Source organism: Pelobates fuscus, chromosome 11 (assembly GCF_036172605.1).
Source record: "Pelobates fuscus isolate aPelFus1 chromosome 11, aPelFus1.pri, whole genome shotgun sequence".
NCBI lineage: Eukaryota > Metazoa > Chordata > Amphibia > Anura > Pelobatidae > Pelobates > Pelobates fuscus.
This window is the reverse complement of record NC_086327.1, coordinates 129,964,625-129,986,290: the sequence shown is the minus strand read 5'-3', so window position 1 is coordinate 129,986,290 and position 21,666 is coordinate 129,964,625. Positions and strand designations below refer to the sequence as shown.

The 21,666-nt window shown below is 40.6% G+C and overlaps 1 protein-coding gene across 3 annotated transcripts in view; it reads right to left on the bottom strand.

Annotated features, from left to right (window-relative positions):
- Window positions 1-21,666, bottom strand: part of ROBO4 (roundabout guidance receptor 4) — a 122,053-nt gene that overhangs the window by 25,136 nt on the left and 75,251 nt on the right. For all 3 annotated transcript variants that reach the window (XM_063437173.1, XM_063437174.1, XM_063437175.1), the window contains exons 16-17: window positions 17,894-18,050; window positions 9,269-9,478 (exon numbers count right to left, since the gene is read on the bottom strand). In XM_063437173.1, coding sequence (XP_063293243.1) covers window positions 9,269-9,478; window positions 17,894-18,050 — 367 coding nt within the window. The remainder of the gene's footprint in view (window positions 1-9,268; window positions 9,479-17,893; window positions 18,051-21,666) is intronic.

Below are 21,666 nucleotides of genomic sequence, written 5' to 3'. Positions count from 1 at the left end.
AAGTGCAGTGGGTATACAGTGTATGTATATTATATTTATATAGCGCTAACAGATGTACTCAGCCCTTTACAGGTTACATTACAGCAGAGGGAGGTACAGTAAGTGCAGTAGGTATACAGTGTATGTATATTGTATTTATATAGCACTAACAGGTGTACTCAGCACTTTACAGGTTACATTACAGTAGAAGGAGGTACAGTAAGCGCAGTAGGTATACAGTGTATGTATATTTTATTTATATAGCAATAACAGGTGTACTCAGCACTTTACAGGTTACATTACAGTAGAGGGAGGTACAGTAAGTGCAGTACGTATACAGTGTATGTATATTTTATTTATATAGCGCTAACAGGTGTACTCAGCACTTTACAGGTTACATTACAGTAGAGGGAGGTACAGTAAGTGCAGTAGGTATACAATGTATGTATATTTTATTTATATAGCGCTAACAGGTGTACTCAGCACTTTACAGATTACATTACAGTAGAGGGAGGTACAGTAAGTGCAGTAGGTATACAGTGTATGTATATTATATTTATATAGCTCTAACAGGTGTACTCAGCACGTTACAGGTTACATTACAGTAGAGGGAGGTACAGTAAGTGCAGTAGGTATACAATGTATGTATATTTTATTTATATAGCGCTAACAGGTGTACTCAACACTTTACAGATTACATTACAGTAGAGGGAGGTACAGTAAGTGCAGTAGGTATACAGTGTATGTATATTTTATTTATATAGCGCTAACAGGTGTACTCAGCACTTTATAGGTTACATTACAGTAGAGGGAGGTACAGTAAGTGCAGTAGGTATACAGTGTATGTATATGTTATTTATATAGCGCTAACAGGTGTACTCAGCACTTTACAGGTTACATTACAGTAGAGGGAGGTACAGTAAGTGCAGTAGGTATACAGTGTATGTATATTATATTTATATAGCGCTAACATGTTGTCAGGGTACCTGAAGTCTCTACCTCCGAGAGAGGTAGAGACTTAGACGTTCATCCGTCCGGACGCCATGTTTCCTCTGTTCCTCGCGGTCGACCCGGTCACACAAACGCCGGCCGCGAGGGAGTCTCTTCCTTTTGTAGCATGGTGCCCGGAGGCCGACGTCATCACGCCAATCCGGAACGACCTGTCACTCAGTCCGAGACAGACTAATCAGGTTTCGTCGGAGGCGTGTCTATCCTCTCTAGCCAGGGTATTTAAACATACTTCGCCCTGTTGCTCATTGCCCTGTCGTGGTTCTAGCCTGTCTAGTCACACAGTGCTCTGGTGTTTCTCAGTTATCCTTTTGGTTTCGACCCGGCTTGTTTCCTTACTCTGTTTACCTCCGTTATCCTTGACCCGGCTTGTTCCTCGCTTACCTGTCTTCTCGTTCCCTCGACCTCGGCTTGTCTCTGACCATTCTCTACACTCTCTGTACGTTAGCCCGGCCATTCTAAGGACCGGTATACGTACCCTGTACCTGTTTGTACTTTGCGTGTTGGATCCCTGTCCCGATCCTGACATTACGACAGGGCCAATGGATCCTGCAGGTACAAACAGTCAGGTTGGTTCCTCTGATTCCAGGTTTGACGCCATGGAACACAGAATGGACCAAATGGCCTTAGCACTACAGGCATTGTTGTCTCGTGCTAATAATCCTCCAGAGGAGACGCGTCCTACTCCTATTTCCTCTGTAGGTTCAGGCCTAGAGGTAGCTACTGTAGGTGCCTCTTCCCGTGTTACTCCACCTGTACGTTATGGTGGGTCACCTGAGAAGTGTCGTGGTTTTTTAAACCAGATCAGCATTCACTTTGAATTGCAACCTCGCTCCTATCCTACCGATAGGGCAAAGGTTGGGTTTATTATCACCTTACTCATTGAGAAAGCTCTGAGATGGGCTAACCCATTATGGGAGAACGATAACCCGTTGGTATACAATTATACTGCCTTTGTAGCTGCTTTTAGAAGAACTTTTGACCCCCCTGGTAGAAAGGTCAATGCAGCCAGATTACTGTTGCGCCTGAGACAGGAGAACCGAACATTAGTGGATTATGCACTAGAGTTCAGGTCTCTGGCGTCAGAAGTTAAGTGGAATGAACAGGCTTATATGGATGTATTCTTGAACGGGTTATCAGATGTTATCCTTGACGAAATTGCTACTAGGGAGCTACCAGAGAATTTAGAGGACTTAATTTCGTTCATTTCTCGTATTGATGAACGTATAAGAGAAAGACAGAACACTCGAGAGAGGAACCTAAGACCTGCCTTTAAATTAGCACCTGCATTTCTAAGTCCTGAGTCCAATACCTCACTAATTCCTGAACCTATGCAGATAGGCAATACTCATCTCTCAGAAGAGGAGAGACTGTACAGGAGAAGGGAGGGATTGTGTATGTATTGTGGAGTCAGAGGTCATTTACGCCTGAATTGTCCTGTTCGCTCGGGAAACGCCCGCACCTAAGTTTCTCTAGAGGACAGGCCTTGGGTGTTTCTATTTTGTCCTCTACGCATAATTACAAAAATCACAGGCTTTTACTACCAGTTTCTTTAACATGGAAGAAGGAAGTACTTAAGACCGTGGCATTGATAGATTCCGGCGCTGCTGAGAATTTTATCGATCAAGCCTTTGCCACTAAGCACACTATTCCTTCCCAGTTAAGAGAGATCCCCTTGGCCGTTGAGGCCATTGATGGTAGACCACTACTCGAGCCTGTTATTACTCGTGAGACTATATCCATGAGCCTGTCTGTTGGTATCTTACACGAGGAGAGTATATCTCTTATGCTTATTTCGTCCCCTTCCGTTCCCATAGTCCTGGGGTATCCATGGTTAAAGAGACATAACCCTACTATCGATTGGGAGTTAGGGGAGATACTCTCGTGGGGTCAGGGTTGTCAGGAGAGGTGTTTACAGAAGGTATCCCCTTTGGCTGTAATTTACACACCTGACACTACTACCCAGCCTAAAGAGAGACAGATACCTCCTTTGTACATGGACTTAAAGGCAGTATTCGATAAAAAGAACGCTGATACTCTACCTCCACACAGGTCCTTTGATTGTAAAATTAACCTATTACCTGGTACCATGCCTCCTAGGGGCAATGTATACCCTCTATCCACTAAAGAGAATGCTGTTTTAGAGGAGTATATTCAGGAGAATTTAGACAAGGGATTTATCAGGAGATCCTCATCTCCTGCCGGGGCTGGGTTCTTTTTTGTTAAGAAGAAGGATGGGTCACTCAGACCTTGTATCGATTATCGAGGGTTGAATAAAATAACCATCAGGAATGCCTATCCTATCCCCTTGATTACAGAACTCTTTGATCGGTTAAAGGGCTCTAAGATTTTCACCAAGTTGGACCTCAGAGGGGCGTACAACTTGGTGAGAATTCAGCAAGGCCATGAGTGGAAGACAGCGTTTAATACCCGCTATGGTCATTATGAGTATACGGTCATGCCTTTTGGTCTCTGTAACGCACCTGCAGTTTTCCAAGATTTGATTAACGAAGTTCTTAGGGAATTTCAACATGATTGTGTTATTGTCTACCTGGATGACATACTCATACACTCTAAAGAGATTGAGACCCACCATCGACAAGTCAGACAGGTATTACACAAACTTTTACAACATGGTTTGTACTGTAAACTTGAGAAATGCAGTTTTGACCAGACCCAGATAGACTTTCTTGGATACGTGATTTCTGGGGAGGGCTTTAAGATGGATCCTGACAAACTCCAGTCTATTTTAGATTGGCCATTGCCTCAGGGACTCAAAGCTATTCAGAGATTTATTGGCTTCTCTAATTATTATAGACGCTTCATTAAGGGCTACTCGTCTATTATTGCGCCCATCACCAATATGACCAAACAAGGGGCGGATACTAAGACATGGTCTACTGATGCTCTAGCTGCTTTCAAGAGTCTCAAAGAACTTTTTGCTTCTGCTCCAATACTAGTCCATCCGGATACGACCTTACCGTTCCTGCTCGAGGTCGATGCCTCTGAGACAGGAGTAGGGGCGGTTCTGTCACAAAGATTGGGGGTAGATAAACCATTGCACCCATGTGGTTTTTTTTCTAAGAAACTTTCGGGCCCTGAGAGCAGATATGACATCGGCGACAGAGAACTCTTAGCAGTCATTAAAGCCTTAAAGGAATGGAGACATTTATTAGAGGGAACCTTACACCCTATTACTATCCTGACGGACCACAAGAACTTGTCCTACATTGGGGAGGCTAAGCGCCTGTCCTCTAGGCAGGCTCGTTGGTCCTTATTCCTGACTCACTTCAACTATGTGCTGACTTATAGACCTGGTTCAAAAAATTCTAAAGCCGATGCCTTATCTCGCCAGTATGAACCTTCTACTGTACCTGAGCCGGTCCTTTCCTCTATAGTTCCGAAATGCAATATTGTTGCTAATACGAATCTCAGGATTCATTCTCCGTTACTGGCCGAGATCGTTAAGCTACAACATTTAGCACCTAGACAGACTCCTGTGGGTCGACATTTCGTCCCTCCTGCTCTTCAACTGGAACTGTTGCAGTGTTTCCATAACAGCAAGATGGCGGGACATCCTGGTATTCGCAAGACTTTTGCGTTGATCTCTAAGGATTTCTGGTGGCCTGCTTTACGTAGGGATACTAAAGATTTCATCGCTGCATGTGAGGTTTGTACTAAGACCAAACAACCTCATACGCTTCCTTGTGGATTCCTGCACCCCTTAGAAGTTCCAGAGAAGCCGTGGTCCTGCTTGGCCATGGACTTTATTGTCGATCTACCTATCTCTAAAAAACAGACTGTTATCCTCACCGTGGTTGACAGATTCACTAAGATGGCACACTTCATTCCTCTGCCTAAACTTCCATCTTCTCCCGAATTGGCCGAGATATTCGCTAGGGAGATTTTTCGCCTACATGGGATACCCTCTCAAATTGTGTCTGACAGAGGTTCCCAATTTATTTCCCGTTTTTGGAGGTCCTTCTGTTCGCAACTTGGTATCAAATTGAACTTTTCTTCTGCCTATCACCCTCAGTCTAATGGAGCTGCTGAACGTACCAACCAGAAAATTGAACAATATTTGCGATGTTTTGTTTCCGAACACCAGGATGATTGGGTCGGTTTGATTCCTTGGGCAGAGTTTGCACACAACAATCTCGTTTGCGATTCTACTCATTCAAGCCCCTTCTTCATGAATTATGGCTTTCACCCGTCTATTCTTCCTTCGGCTTCTCCTTCCCAGGGGGTGCCGTCGGTTGATGTTCATGTTGCTAATTTGAGGAAGTTGTGGGATCAAACTCGGCAAATCCTTACGCACAATTCTATGCTGGTTAAGAAACATGCTGATAAACGTAGAAGGGCGGCTCCGCTCTTTGTTCCGGGTGATAGGGTATGGTTGAGCACGAGGAACATCCGTTTAAAGGTGCCCTCCATGAAGTTCGCTCCCCGTTATATTGGACCTTACAGGGTGTTGTCTCGTATCAATCCAGTTGCGTATCGTCTAGCTCTTCCTGATACCTTACGCATCCCTAACTCGTTTCATGTGTCGTTGCTGAAACCTCTTATTTGTAACAGGTTCTCCTCCACAACAGCCCCTCCTTGTCCTGTTCAGGTGGAGGGTCAGGAGGAGTATGAGGTTAACTCTATTATTGATTCTCGTATCTCCCGGGGGAAAGTACAATATCTGGTCGATTGGAAGGGATACGGTCCTGAGGAGAGGAGTTGGGTACCTCAGGAGGATGTTCATGCTCCTCGTCTCCGCAGGGCGTATCACTCTCGCTTTCCATCTCGTCCCGGTTCTTTCCGCCCGGTGGGCGTATCTGAGGGGGGGGGTACTGTCAGGGTACCTGAAGTCTCTACCTCCGAGAGAGGTAGAGACTTAGACGTTCATCCGTCCGGACGCCATGTTTCCTCTGTTCCTCGCGGTCGACCCGGTCACACAAACGCCGGCCGCGAGGGAGTCTCTTCCTTTTGTAGCATGGTGCCCGGAGGCCGACGTCATCACGCCAATCCGGAACGACCTGTCACTCAGTCCGAGACAGACTAATCAGGTTTCGTCGGAGGCGTGTCTATCCTCTCTAGCCAGGGTATTTAAACATACTTCGCCCTGTTGCTCATTGCCCTGTCGTGGTTCTAGCCTGTCTAGTCACACAGTGCTCTGGTGTTTCTCAGTTATCCTTTTGGTTTCGACCCGGCTTGTTTCCTTACTCTGTTTACCTCCGTTATCCTTGACCCGGCTTGTTCCTCGCTTACCTGTCTTCTCGTTCCCTCGACCTCGGCTTGTCTCTGACCATTCTCTACACTCTCTGTACGTTAGCCCGGCCATTCTAAGGACCGGTATACGTACCCTGTACCTGTTTGTACTTTGCGTGTTGGATCCCTGTCCCGATCCTGACACATGTGTACTCAGCACTTTACAGGTTACATTACAGTAGAGGGAGGTACAGCAAGTGCAGTAGGTATACAGTGTATGTATATTTTATTTTATAGCGCTAATAGGTGTACTCAGCACTTTACAGGTTACATTACAGTAGCGGGAGGTACAGCAAGTGCAGTAGGTATACAGTGTATGTATATTTTATTTAAAGGGTCACTATGGTCACCAAAGCAAATGTAGCTTAATGAAGCAGTTTGGGTGCATAGATTATGTCTCTGAAGTCTCACTGTTCAAATCATTGCCATTTAGGAGTTAAGTTACGTTTGTTACTGGTTATGCAGTCCTAGTCACAGCTTTCCTCATTGTGACTGACACAACCTGCATGAAAACAAAATGGTTTAATTTTCAATCAGATGTTACTTAGTCTAAAAGGTGTCATCCCCTGCTCCTGCAGGGTCTAGCAAACTATTAACAGAGCAGGAGATTTGAAATTCTAAATTAAACAAAATTTGCAGTAAAGGAAGTGTAAACATTAGATGACTATTTACAGGAAGTGTTTAGGAAGACTGTGTAAGTCACATGCAGGGAGGTGTGACTTGGGCTGCATAAACACGGATTTAATTCCTAAATGGCAGAGAATTGAACAGCGACACTACAGGAGCATGATCTACATACCAAAACGTCTTCATTAAGCTAAATTGGTTTCAGTGACTATAGTGTCCCTTTAACACTTCTGTAATTCTAATCTCTAATCTAACTGTAACTATTACCATGATCTGTTAATCAAACCTTTCTAGCTTTTACCATCAACATTAACTGCCTTTTACCTGCAAAGCATTTACGTCACCGATCGATTTTGGCCACAGAAAAATAATGCGTCTAAAATACAAATGTCCCCCTCCCTCGCCAGAGATCTAAAGAAGGGTTGGAGAGTTGGATTGAGTGAGAATGTAGCGATTTCTGTTTTATCGAAATGTTTCCAGTAAATGTATGATCTCGGCCTTCCCATCTTAATTAAGATGAAAAAAGTCTGAGCTGAAAATGTCTGTAAAGTGCAGCGACGGTTAATTGCCAAATGTGATGATTTTCCCCCCTTACTTTATCCGTTGTTAATATGGCAAGTTAATGAAATACTTTCTTCAATTACCCAGCTGTTTGCCAAACGGTAATGGTGTTTGGCAGAGTTTGTGCAGAGTTTGGGCGTTTCTGAATATAATGTGATTAAAGGACAAGAACGCTCTGAGAACGAATCCTCGTCTCCTTACACGGAGCACCAGATTCTCAGTATACATTATATCTGACAGCGACCAATTAATAGTGATTGCAATGTGTCTTCCGCTGCGTAAATCTAAGAAACGTTTAAGGAAACAGATTGCTGAAGCCTTTTAATTTGTAAATCAATATATCATGGCTTTTGTCAGCCGTGGAGTGTTTATCACAGCAGAGAAGGAGAAAGGGGTTTTATTTGTGTACATTTTCTGTCGACTGAAAATGGTGATGAATCAAAGAGAAATGAGAAGGTGAATTGATAGAGGACGGAAACTGGAAAAATTCTCTTAGCAGACTTGAAAAGCATGATGAATGGAGACAATTAATCAAAATGTCTCATTTAAAAAATGTGCATACATTTTCAAACTTTCTCCAAAGTAGCTCATTAGTTCTAAAGTCTTTATTTAGAGAAACAGTTTTTTGTAAACTTTTTATAAATCAATATACATCTTTATTTCTTGCATTGGGCATCACGTAGAATGTTAGCTCACAAGACGAGGGCTATTCTTTATTTGTGTACCAGCTGGTGCCCAGGCTTACCATACGCCATATATGTTAACTGTTACACTTTGTTGTGCTGCAGTAAATGTCAGGAACAGCCACTAACCTCTGGCTGATACCTTGTGGACTCTCTCAGACCGTCCAGGAAAAATGATTGTTTTTTTTCCATTTGTTCTCAGTCATTATTAGAGAGGGAACATTTACTGTTAAATGAAGAATGACATCGATGATCAACTGAGTCAGACTCGTGGAGATGTCTCTTCAAATTTTACATATTGTAACTTTACCTTTTTTGGTTAATATAATAATATCGAACTAAGTTTTTAAATATTCCCTCCCTTGAATACTAATAAATACATTGTGGATAAGAAGAGTGATGAAATAAAAAAGCTGCACTAATCATTTCATTCAACCCAATCTGCTTCTGTTTCCTGATTTGATTCTAACAATGAGCATTGGACGCTGGTTGCCAAGTTCCGAATTCCAGTAGGTGTGCCATTCATATCCAACCCAACCTGATGTCAGGAGATCTGCCTCTCTGTAAATCTTTGTGAAAAGTATAACTCAGTCTTAAATTAGAGGGACAAAGGTTTAAAAATAATAGCAGTAAGTGTTACTTTACTGAGAGGGTAGTGGATGCATGGAATAGCCTTCCAGCTGAAGTGGTAGAGGTTAACACAGTAAAGGAGTTTAAGCATGCGTGGGATAGGCATAAGGCTGTCCTAGCTATAAGATAAGGCCAGGGACTAATGACAGTATTTAGAAAATTGGGCAGACTAGATGGGCCGAATGGTTCTTATCTGCCGTCACATTCTATGATTCTCAATCAGTAAAACTATTTCCAGACTTGTATTCCCTCTAACATTATTGTGTGAGCATTCTGGTTCTGATCCGGTTAGAAAGGGATTTTTATTAAGTATCCCGTGTAGTTTGCTAGAGGTGATCAATGCCTGTTATCAGCATGGCTCTCATTATCTGTAAGAGCAACTCCCAAACAGATGCTTAGTGGCAACGTTGGTTATTAGCCTCATGTAATAACCCATTATTGTGGAGCAAAGCCTGTTTTGGTGTTGTAATATGGTTCTTAATAAGAAGGTAGTTTCCATTTATCTCTTTTTTGTTTTTTCCACTTACCCGCTGTTGTCTTCCGGTGCTCCCAGCTCCAAGTATTTCTCTACATCCTCCGGTGTGAGTACGTTATCACCATTCATTGAGAATGATAGGGAGGTGGCAGAAGCACGGTTGAAATTCAGCGTATTGGGTGGAGTCTGTTTTTGATGGATGTTGTTCCGTTTTTGATCTTTTTCTTGGCTGCGACCAGAATTTGAGGACGAATTGGAGAATCTGGAAAATGTATGATGTTAATGTGTTATATGATGAATAAAAACCATCTGTACCAACAGGATTCCTGTTATTTATAGAATATCAGCGTATTGCATACAGTGACTTATCGGTTTTAAAGATAGACTTGTCTTATTTACCTGATCCTGTTATGAAGGAGAAATTATTACATTTTAATCACTGATATTTTATCATTTCAGAGGCGACATGATTATTTTCACCAGCAATACTTAGGATTACCTTGACTAAAATATTTGTACTTTTATTTACTAATTAAGTACTAGTTTACTATATATTTACTTATGTTTAATCTCTAAATAAATTATTGTGCAATGTTCCTTAGAATGATACAATAATAGTAAATACACACTTTAACGTCTGGAGAAATATTACGCCCTTTCCACATTTATTTATTACTTCCAAAAGACTGATTTTGCTCTTTATTTTATATTCATTCCTTACAATGTTGGTTCTAGTGATTTCCAGGTGAATTAGAGACAATCTGTTACGTGGAGCATTAAAAGAACACTACAGGGGCAGGAACACAAACATGTATTCCTGACCCTATAGTGTTAAAACCACCATCTAGCCCCTCTGCTTCCCCCTCGCCCCCCCCCCCCCTAAGTATATTAAAAGTTTACCTTAATTCCAATATGCTGCTGCTGGCTCTGCCCCTGATCTGCCTGCTTGGCTGATATTATCAGAAGTGGTGATCTGAGCCAATCACAAAGCTTTCACATAGGGAAGCATTAGATTTAGAAGAGGTAGATCGGGCAGAGCCAGCACAAGCCAAACACAGCCCTGGCCAATCAGCATCTCCTCATAGAGATACTTTGAATTAGTGCATCTCTGTGAGGAAAGTTCAGTGTTTGCATGCAGAGGGTGGAGACACTGAATGTCAGTCACACTGTGCAGCACTGCCCCAGGAAGCACCTCTAGCAGCTATCTGAGGAGTGGCCAGTGGAGGTATCCCTAGCCTGTAATGTAAACACTGCATTTTCTCTGAAAAAAAAACAAAACCTAGTGTTTACTGCAAGTTTGAAGGGACTGACTATGCTCACCAGAACAAATACAATAAGCTGGAGTTGTTTTGGTGACTATAGTGTCCCTTTAAGCTTCTCAAACTGTTATACAGTTTATCTCGTATGGGAGTGTCGCAGCCCCTATTAACAGTAAATATTGTTAGAGCGAGAGAGGATTCACACTGCTTAGTGAATCTCTACTGACATGTTAGGACATTTGCTGAGAGAATGGGTTAGACGAGTGCTGGATGTGTGCCAGCTAATTAAATTCATTCAATTAGATTTTGTCAACAAAACTGTCTAAATTCCGTACAAATGGTTTCAAGTTATTTTTTTACATTGACATTGTTACTTTTTCATTGTGATATTTCCCAGATTCCTCCGCTCATGCTGCGTCCTGATGGGTTTGGTCTGAACACCCAGCTTGACGAAGAATGGAAATCCTGGGACTTATTCACAAAATTGGGAATTGTGAAGAATCAATGCATGAACTAAACGTTTTAAACGTAACTAGTTGAGCAGGAAACATCCTCCTGGCCGAGCTATGGACAGTATTCCTGGCGTAAAATGTGTCATTCCTGGGGAAATGGCCATAGTTTGTTGTTTAGCAAACAGACAGACGGTGATTGTAAATTCCAGATATTGGATCCGACATGGAGTCATTCAGAAAGAGTAAGGTTAGGGAAACTATCGAAACATAACGTGTTGGCGATCGGTGAGTTCTGGAACGGGCATTGCTTCAAATACAAAAGCCATCTGTTTGGGTTTTTATTTCAACAATAAACATGAGACGACATAAGCTGAACATCTAATTAACATTTAACTAATTAAAAGAGATTCTAGAACAGTAATTGGGCCACGGGACATAGCAGCAAGACTTGCGCCCACACTCCCACCAACGCACAATAAGCGTTACTATGTCTATATTTAAAGAACAAATATCAGAAAATGTTCACATTTTTTAACCCCTTAAGGACCAAACTTCTGGAATAAAAGGGAATCATGACATGTCACACATGTCATGTGTCCTTAAGGGGTTAAAGGTTTATCACATTTAATGAAACTTAATGTTTTTATAATATTATTTTTTTGTGAAAATTTAGCTTTTTTTTTTATCTGACTGAGCGGCCATGTTGGGTCAGTCTCCAATGTTTTCTGACCAACTGCTGCTCAACCTAACTTGCTGCTGCTGTGATTGCTCTGTGTGAACCTGAAGCAAGCAGCAAGTTAGGGTGAGCGGTAGATGGTCGGATAACATTAGAATCTGACTCAACATGGTCGCTCAGCCAGATTAAAAAGTGACATTCTCAAGTTTCATTAACTATAACAAATATTTAAAAAACAATAAGAAAGGAAAATTTCAAGCTGGACAAAAGTGGTAAGTAGTGCCCCTCAGGGTTCTGTTTTAGGACCGCTTCTATTTAACATACTTATAAATCAGGGGTCTGCAACCTTTAAGACAAAAAGAGCCACTTGGACCAGTTTCCGAAGAAAAAAAAAAAACTGGGAGCCGCAAAACCATTGCGACATTTAAAAAATTTTTCTTTTCTTGCCTTTATCCATGGCTGGCCTACCGGGGGTCCAAAACAGGGGCGTAATTAGAAATCAGAGGGCCCCATAGCAAAATCAATGCCCCAAAATGCCATAGAAAATTAATCAGGGCCCCAGTCTACTATAAATCATAATCAGTGCCTGATGTAAATAATAATTAATAATGAGGGCCCAATGTCATCCTCGTCATTATAAAAAGAACTTTTTTTGTCACTTTTTTTTCCTTCTGATTGCTTAAAAAGATGACAACAAAGTATTAGTAACCCAGCTACTAAGGATTATGGCTGCGCTATGCTCAGTTACCCTTTATGTATTATGGTCACAATTGTCCACAAAAGCTGGTTATGCGTAACACATTTCATTTCATTATTATGACTGATCATACAGTTTACTACAGCAGATTTCAAGTAGTATCTATTAACAAGTATTAACATGCCTCCTAACATTTCAAATGGACAAAGGAATACTTGAAGAACAATATATCTTATTTATACAGACCGATTTCTAACCACATTTATTGTAGTTTAAAGACACATTACTGGGAGTATTATTACTGGGAAGCTCTGTTATACACTCAGACACATTACTGGGAGTATTATTGCTGTGGAGCTCTGTTATACACTCAGACACATTACTGGCAGTATTATTGCTGTGGAGCTCTGTTATAAACTCAGGCACATTACTGGGAGTATTATTACTGTGGAGCTCTGTTACAAACTCGGACACATTACTGGGAGTATTATTGCGGTGGAGCTCTGTTATACACTCAGACACATTACTGGGAGTATTATTGCTATGGAGCTCTGTTATACACTCAGACACATTACTGGCAGTATTATTGCTGTGGAGCTCTGTTATAAACTCAGGCACATTACTGGGAGTATTATTACTGTGGAGCTCTGTTACAAACTCGGACACATTACTGGGAGTATTATTGCGGTGGAGCTCTGTTATACACTCAGACACATTTATTGTAGTTTAAAGACATACTACTGTCAGTATTATTTTGGTGGAGCTCTGCTGTAGACTCACCAACAAAATGGAGCTCCTAGAAAAGAGGGGCAATGATGATAGAAATGAGTGACAAAGGAATTTGGGAAATAGGGACTTCTCCTCCTAAATAGGAATACTTGGGATTTATGTTTTATTATATGATATAAATTACACTTTAACAAAAAAAAAAAAAAAAATACATTGTACACTAGTGGCACATTAAATTGGATAAAAATGTCTTTAAGTTCTGTCTGTGTAAGTGTGTGTGTGGGCCGGGCTCCCCCCCCTCCCCCCCTGAGGCATCACTTCACTTACCTCACACTGGTGCCTGGCACGCTGCTGCTGCTGCTGCTGCTGACGGGAGTCTGGACGGATGTCATCTTCCTCCTCGCAGTCGTAGACCTGCATGCGCGCCGCTGCCCTCCGATCTGACAGCGGGCGGGAAGGAGACGTCAGGACGGTGCGTAACTACAGCGCCCGCCACAGTGGGGAGTGTCAGGGCGCACAATGCGCCTCCTCCCCTCCCTAGTATCCGCCCCAGAGCCGCGGCAAAGGTTCAAAAGAGCCACATGCGGCTCCGGAGCCGCGGGTTGCCGACCCCTGTTATAAATGATCTTGAAATGGGCATTGAAAGCCATGTATCAGTGTTTGCAGATGACACAAAACGGTGTAAAGTAATAAAATGTGAGCAGGATATTGCCTTGCTGCAGAGGGATTTGGATAAATTGGGGGACTGGGCACTAAAATGGCAGATGAAATTTAACGTAGAGAAATGCAAAGTTATGCACTTTGGGGTTAAGAATGCACAAGCAACTTGCACCCTAAATGGTAGTGAACTAGGGATAACCACACACGAGAAGGGTTTGGGAATTGTTATAGAGAACAAATTAGGCAGCAATATGCAATGTCAATCTGCCGTTGCTAAGGTCAGTAAGGTTTTGTCATGTATAAATAGGGGCATAAATTCTCGAGATGAAAATATAATTTTGCCTCTTTATAAATCGCTGGTAAGACCACACCTTGAATATGCTGTGCAATTTTGGGCATCTGTTCTAAAGAAGGATATCATGGCAGTAGAAAAAGGGAGAGGCGGGCTACAAAATTGATAAAAGGAATGGAACATTTTAGTTATGAAGAAAGGTTAAAAAATTTAAATCTCGGCGCCTGAGAGGGGATATGATAACTTTATACAAATATATTCGGGGCCAGTACATTATCTGGAAATCTATTCATAAACAGGGCTATACATAGGACACGTGGTCACACTTTTAGGCTTGAAGAAAGGAGATTTCATCTAAGGCAAAGAAAAGGGTTTTTTTACAGTAAGAGCAATAAGGATATGGAATGCTCTGCCTGAAGAGGTGGTTTTGTCAGAGTCTATACAGATGTTTAAACTGCAATTGGATAAATACTTGCAAAAATATAACATACAGGGATATAATTTCTAATTAGTGGGGTAATAGCTGCTTGAGCCAAGGAGACATCTGACTGCTATTTTGGGGTCAAGGAGGAATTTTTTCCTAGTTTGTTGCAAAATTGGAAGCGCCTGGGTTTTTTGCCTTCGTTTGGATCAACAGCAAAAACATATGCGAGGAAGGCTGAAATTGATGGACGCAAGTCTCTTTTCAGCTATGTAACTATGTAACTATGTAACAGAGGTAGTGATGTAACAGAGGTAGTGATGAAACAGAGGTAGTCATGTAACAGAGGTAGTGATGAAACAGAAGTAGTGATGTAACAGAGGTAGTATTGAAACAGAGGTAGTGATGTAAAAGAGGTGATGAAACAGAGGTAGTGATGTAACAGAGGTAGTATTGAAACAGGTAGTGATGTAAAAGAGGTGATGAAACAGAAGTAGTGATGTAACAGAGGCAGTGATGAAACAGAAGTAGTGATGTAACATAGGTAGTGATATAACATAGGTAGTGATGAAACAGAAGTAGTGATGTAACAGAGGTAGTGATGTAACAGAAGTAGTGATGAAACAGAGGTAGTGATGTAACAGAAGTAGTGTTGTAATATGAAGTAATAGAATATAAGTAGTGATGTAATATGAAGTAATAGAATATAGGTGGTGATGTAATATGAAGTAATAGAATATAGGTGGTGATGTAATATGAAGTAATATAATATAGGGGGTGATGTAACATGAAGTAATAGAATATATCGTATCTGAGCTGTTTTAGCAGCACTAGGGGGGCCAACACGATAGTAGGCATGTGGTAACCATGCTATATTAAATAATGAAATATAGGTAGCAATGTAATATGGAGTAAAATATTATAGGTCAGTGATGGCTAACCTTGATACTATAAATTGTTTCTGGACTACATTTCCCATGATGCTCAGCTAGTTTTTAGACTCCAAATGCGAGGTGATGGATGCATTCCTACAGAATTGGCAGGAGGGGCCAAGGAGGGGCAAAGTATGGTTTCCGGATCTACTGGAACTGTCTCGGGACCATCTACTTTTGCGGGCATTTCCCCTCCTCCTGACAGGACCTTGGGGGGAACCACATCCGCTAGTATTAGAATGGAAACTAGAACTAGTGGCTAAGACACTTTCCAGGGGGGCATGTCGGTCCACGGCTTATCGCAGCAAAGGATCTTCTATGGGATTCCTGGGCCCCAGGCACTAGATGATGTTACATCTCTGCCTGGAATGCTTGGAATAGCTGGTGCGTGGAGAGGGGCGCAGATCCCTTTACAGCACCTACTAACTCCATTCTGAACTATTTGTCTCACCTTTTCTCGTTGGGTTGCTCATATCCCTCATTAATGTGGTGCGATTGGAGATTTCGGCAGCTCACGTTCCTCTCCGGGGCATACTGGTGGGTCAGGACCCTATGGTTTGTCGACTTTTGAAAGGGCTTAAGTTATCTAGACCACCCGCTCCTTGGTATCGTTGTCTCTGGGACATCGATTTAGTTTTGTGTGTCCTTTGAGACATGCCAGACAATGCGGGATTGTCACTTCGCTAGCTCTCGGCTAAACTCACAATGCTTCTGTGCCGACAGGTCTCAGATGTTCGTGCGTTGAATGTGAATGGGTTTACCTTCTCTCCGGAGGGTGTCTCATTCTCAGTCTCACGTTGTACGAAGTCAGATTCGACTACGATTTTCTTTACCAGTTTTTCCAGATGGTTCTCCGCTTGTGCGTCGTTAGTGCTCTTTTACGGTACATCAAGGTTTGCTGGATCCTGTCTTTAGCCGGTATAGAGTTTAGCTTTAGGGCCCATTCGGTTCGTAGGGCTGCGACATCTTGAGCATTTTTGGCGGGCGCATCGTTGAACAATATTATGCCATGCGCGGATTGGTCACAGGAATCTACGTTCCGAGTGTTTTATTTTAGACAGTCCTCTCACGCTTCTTTTACCTTCCGTGATTCTGAGCGTCAAAACTGCAAATATGTAGCCTCCTGTCATGTGATAAAATTGTAGCTTATGCTAACGGAGTGTACTTATAATCTTAATTTTAGTAAAGACAGGAGGCAAGTATTTCCCGACCTTTTTTCTTGTTTCCCACCCTGGGTAATTTCCATTTTTCCATCACCTATTTCTAATTTAGGATTCTTAGTAACCTTAGGTTTTTCACACTCTATGCAGTTGTATGTTTCATGTTTAATTATTATATTGTTATTATATGACTAGTGTTCTGTATGATAATTATTACATTTAGTTAGCCATTATTCTCGTTGCATATATTTAACATAATTGATAGACAGTTGGTGGACAACTTATCATTTCAGATGCCTTTCACTTCTTTCTGTTTCCTTTCAGTGTTATCAACACGTTATACCTCGCTTATGGATTCTATGGACACTTTGGATGTTCTCCCTACCGTTGTCTGGATTGCAAGATTATTTCTGGATTTCTGTTGGATAGTTCGCAGTTTGAACTCTGTTTGAACTTTCAATTTTGGTTCGCTACAAAGAAAGAGGAGGAGTCTGGTGTTTCGGGGCTTTTTGTGTAATGTTTTAATGTTTTCTGAAAGTAAAGAGAGTTATGCAAATACTCGCCTCCTGTCATTACTAAAATTAAGATTACACTCCGTAAGCATAATCTACAATTTTCTCTGTTAAATAGTCAGTAACCTTTAGTTCCATACAGATTAATACACAGCATTTGTCACCAGGGGGTGCTGTGTGTCTGCCTGCTAATTACCCCCCACATTCCCTGGAAAATCAGCAATAACGGACAGATTGTTTCTGGAAAGGTGACTAATTCTGGAAAGATTGCTAATTTACCAATTTACACTATTAATGCTGCTTCTCCAGGATTTCAGTAAACACTCATCATACAAGACCCAATAAATCCAGTTACATGAAATGTCAGGTGGTGTTATATCGCTCCATCGTTTAATAAAGTTTGCCCTTTATATTCATCATCAACTTCCTGTAATTATCTTCTTCACTCAAATCCAGAGCTCAAGCCACCACTGCTCATGTATGCTAATAAATAACTAGTCCAAATTGAGCTCCCAAACCAGCCACATATCCTTAAAGAAAAAGCTGTGGAGATAAACCGAAGCCTCAGATTTCTTTTCAAACCAGTTAATGCAAAGCTTTGAATCAGTCTAAGTCCTCCTCAATCCCTAGACAGGCCTGCGGTCCACGTAGGTCAAAATGTCTCATTTTACAGTTACAGCCCTACGTGAACCGCCATTCTCATCTAAAGATTGCATGAGGACACAAGTGACCTTCTCATGGAGAACTCAGCACGGTTACCCTACCAAGGTCCTGTGAACATCTCAGCAACCTGTAGATGGATCTGGTTAAAGGGTTTCACTAAAGAATAGAATTTGTGTTTTTGGTTAAACCTGTGTGCTACGTGTCAATGTCATGGGATGCCTTACATGTCTTCCTGAGCGTCACGTGAGGAATCTTCCTGTGGCGGGGGGACAGGCGGTGGTGGGAGAGCGGTGAACGGCAGAAGATCCACCACTTTAAGAGAGGTTGTATACTGAAGAATTTTGGGAGAACTGAAAGTTTTCATTACCTTTGCGTAGTCACCTAAACACAAACACAGTTACAAGATGTATTATTTTTACAAATTTCAAACATATTTACTTTTCACACAAGATAATGTTCTGTATCCTTCCAGGTGGCTTTATTATATAGAACTTCCAGTACTGATTCCAATTATAATATAGAGAGAGCTCCCTGTACTGATTATAATATAGAGAGAGCTTCCTGTACTGATTATAATATAGAGAGAGCTTCTTGTACTGATTACAATATAGAGAGAGCTTCCTGTACTGATTATAATATAGAGAGAGCTACCTGTACTGATTATAATATAGAGAGAGCTACCTGTACTGATTATAATATAGAGAGAGCTTCCTGTACTGATTATAATATAGAGAGAGCTCCCTGTACTGATTATAATATAGAGAGAGCTTCCTGTACTGATTATAATATAGAGAGAGCTCCCTGTACTGATTATAATATAGAGAGAGCTCCCTGTACTGATTATAATATAGAGAGAGCTTCCTGTACCGATTATAATATAGAGAGAGCTCCCTGTACTGATTATAATATAGAGAGAGCTTCCTGTACTGATTATAATATAGAGAGAGCTACCTGTACTGATTATAATATAGAGAGAGCTTCCTGTACTGATTATAATATAGAGAGAGCTTCCTGTACTGATTATAATATAGAGAGAGCTACCTGTACTGATTATAATATAGAGAGAGCTTCCTGTACTGATTATAATATAGAGAGAGCTTCCTGTACTGATTATAATATAGAGAGAGCTACCTGTACTGATTATAATATAGAGAGAGCTTCCTGTACTGATTATAATATAGAGAGAGCTTCCTGTACTGATTATAATATAGAGAGAGCTACCTGTACTGATTATAATATAGAGAGAGCTACCTGTACTGATTATAATATAGAGAGAGCTTCCTGTACTGATTATAATATAGAGAGAGCTACCTGTACTGATTATAATATAGAGAGAGCTTCCTGTACTGATAATAATATAGAGAGAGCTTCCTGTACCGATTATAATATAGAGAGAGCTCCCTGTACTCATTATAATATAGAGAGAGCTCCCTGTACTGATTATAATATAGAGAGAGCTCACTGTACCGATTATAATATAGAGAGAGCTTCCTGTACCGATTATAATATAGAGAGAGCTTCCTGTACCGATTATAATATAGAGAGAGCTCCCTGTACTGATTATAATATAGAGAGAGCTTCCTGTACCGATTATAATATAGAGAGAGCTTCCTGTACCGATTATAATATAGAGAGAGCTTCCTGTACCGATTATAATATAGAGAGAGCTACCTGTACTGATTATAATATAGAGAGAGCTCCCTGTACTGATTATAATATAGAGAGAGCTCCCTGTACTGATTATAATATAGAGAGAGCTCCCTGTACTGATTATAATATAGAGAGAGCTTCCTGTACTGATTATAATATAGAGAGAGCTTCCTGTACTGATTATAATATAGAGATAGCTTCCTGTACTGATTATAATATAGAGAGAGCTACCTGTACTGATTATAATATAGAGAGAGCTTCCTGTACTGATTATAATATAGAGAGAGCTTCCTGTACTGATTATAATATAGAGAGAGCTTCCTGTACTGATTATAATATAGAGAGCTCCCTATACTGATTATAATATAGAGAGAGCTTCTTGTACTGATTATAATATAGAGAGAGCTTCCTGTACTGATTATAATATAGAGAGAGCTCCCTGTACTGATTATAATATAGAGAGAGCTCCCTGTACTGATTATAATATAGAGAGAGCTCCCTGTACTGATTATAATATAGAGAGAGCTTCCTGTACTGATTATAATATAGGGAGAGCTTCCTGTACTGATTATAATATAGAGAGAGCTCCCTGTACTGATTATAATATAGAGAGAGCTTCCTGTACCGATTATAATATAGAGAGAGCTCCCTGTACTGATTATAATATAGAGAGAGCTACCTGTACTGATTATAATATAGAGAGAGCTACCTGTACTGATTATAATATAGAGAGAGCTTCCTGTACTGATTATAATATAGAGAGAGCTTCCTGTACCGATTATAATATAGAGAGAGCTCCCTGTACTGATTATAATATAGAGAGAGCTTCCTGTACTGATTATAATATAGAGAGAGCTCCCTGTACTGATTATAATATAGAGAGAGCTTCCTGTACTGATTATAATATAGAGAGAGCTCCCTGTACTGATTATAATATAGAGAGAGCTTCCTGTACTGATTATAATATAGAGAGAGCTTCCTGTACTGATTATAATATAGAGAGAGCTCCCTGTACTGATTATAATATAGAGAGAGCTTCCTGTACTGATTATAATATAGAGAGAGCTACCTGTACTGATTATAATATAGAGAGAGCTTCCTGTACTGATTATAATTATAATATAGAGAGAGCTTCCTGTACTGATTATAATATAGAGAGCTTCCTGTACCGATTATAATATAGAGAGAGCTTCCTGTACTGATTATAATATAGAGAGAGCTTCCTGTACTGATTATAATATAGAGAGAGCTTCCTGTACTGATTATAATAGAGAGAGAGCTACCTGTACTGATTATAATATAGAGAGAGCTTCCTGTACTGATTATAATATAGAGAGAGCTTCCTGTACCGATTATAATATAGAGAGAGCTTCCTGTACCGATTATAATATAGAGAGAGCTTCCTGTACTGATTATAATATAGAGAGAGCTCCCTGTACTGATTATAATATAGAGAGAGCTCCCTGTACTGATTATAATATAGAGAGAGCTTCCTGTACTGATTATAATTATAATATAGAGAGAGCTCCCTGTACTGATTATAATATAGAGAGTTTCCTGTACTGATTATAATATAGAGAGAGCTTCCTGTACTGATTATAATATAGAGAGAGCTTCCTGTACTGATTATAATATAGAGAGAGCTTCCTGTACTGATTATAATATAGAGAGAGCTTCCTGTACTGATTATAATATAGAGAGAGCTTCCTGTACTGATTATAATATAGAGAGAGCTCCCTGTACTGATTATAATATAGAGAGAGCTTCCTGTACTGATTATAATATAGAGAGAGCTACCTGTACTGATTATAATATAGAGAGAGCTTCCTGTACTGATTATAATTATAATATAGAGAGAGCTTCCTGTACTGATTATAATATAGAGAGCTTCCTGTAACGATTATAATATAGAGTGAGCTTCCTGTACCGATTATAATATAGAGAGAGCTTCCTGTACTGATTATAATATAGAGAGAGCTTCCTGTACTGATTATAATATAGAGAGAGCTTCCTGTACTGATTATAATAGAGAGAGAGCTACCTGTACTGATTATAATATAGAGAGAGCTTCCTGTACTGATTATAATATAGAGAGAGCTTCCTGTACCGATTATAATATAGAGAGAGCTTCCTGTACTGATTATAATATAGAGAGAGCTCCCTGTACTGATTATAATATAGAGAGAGCTCCCTGTACTGATTATAATATAGAGAGAGCTTCCTGTACTGATTATAATTATAATATAGAGAGAGCTCCCTGTACTGATTATAATATAGAGAGTTTCCTGTACTGATTATAATATAGAGAGAGCTTCCTGTACTGATTATAATATAGAGAGAGCTTCCT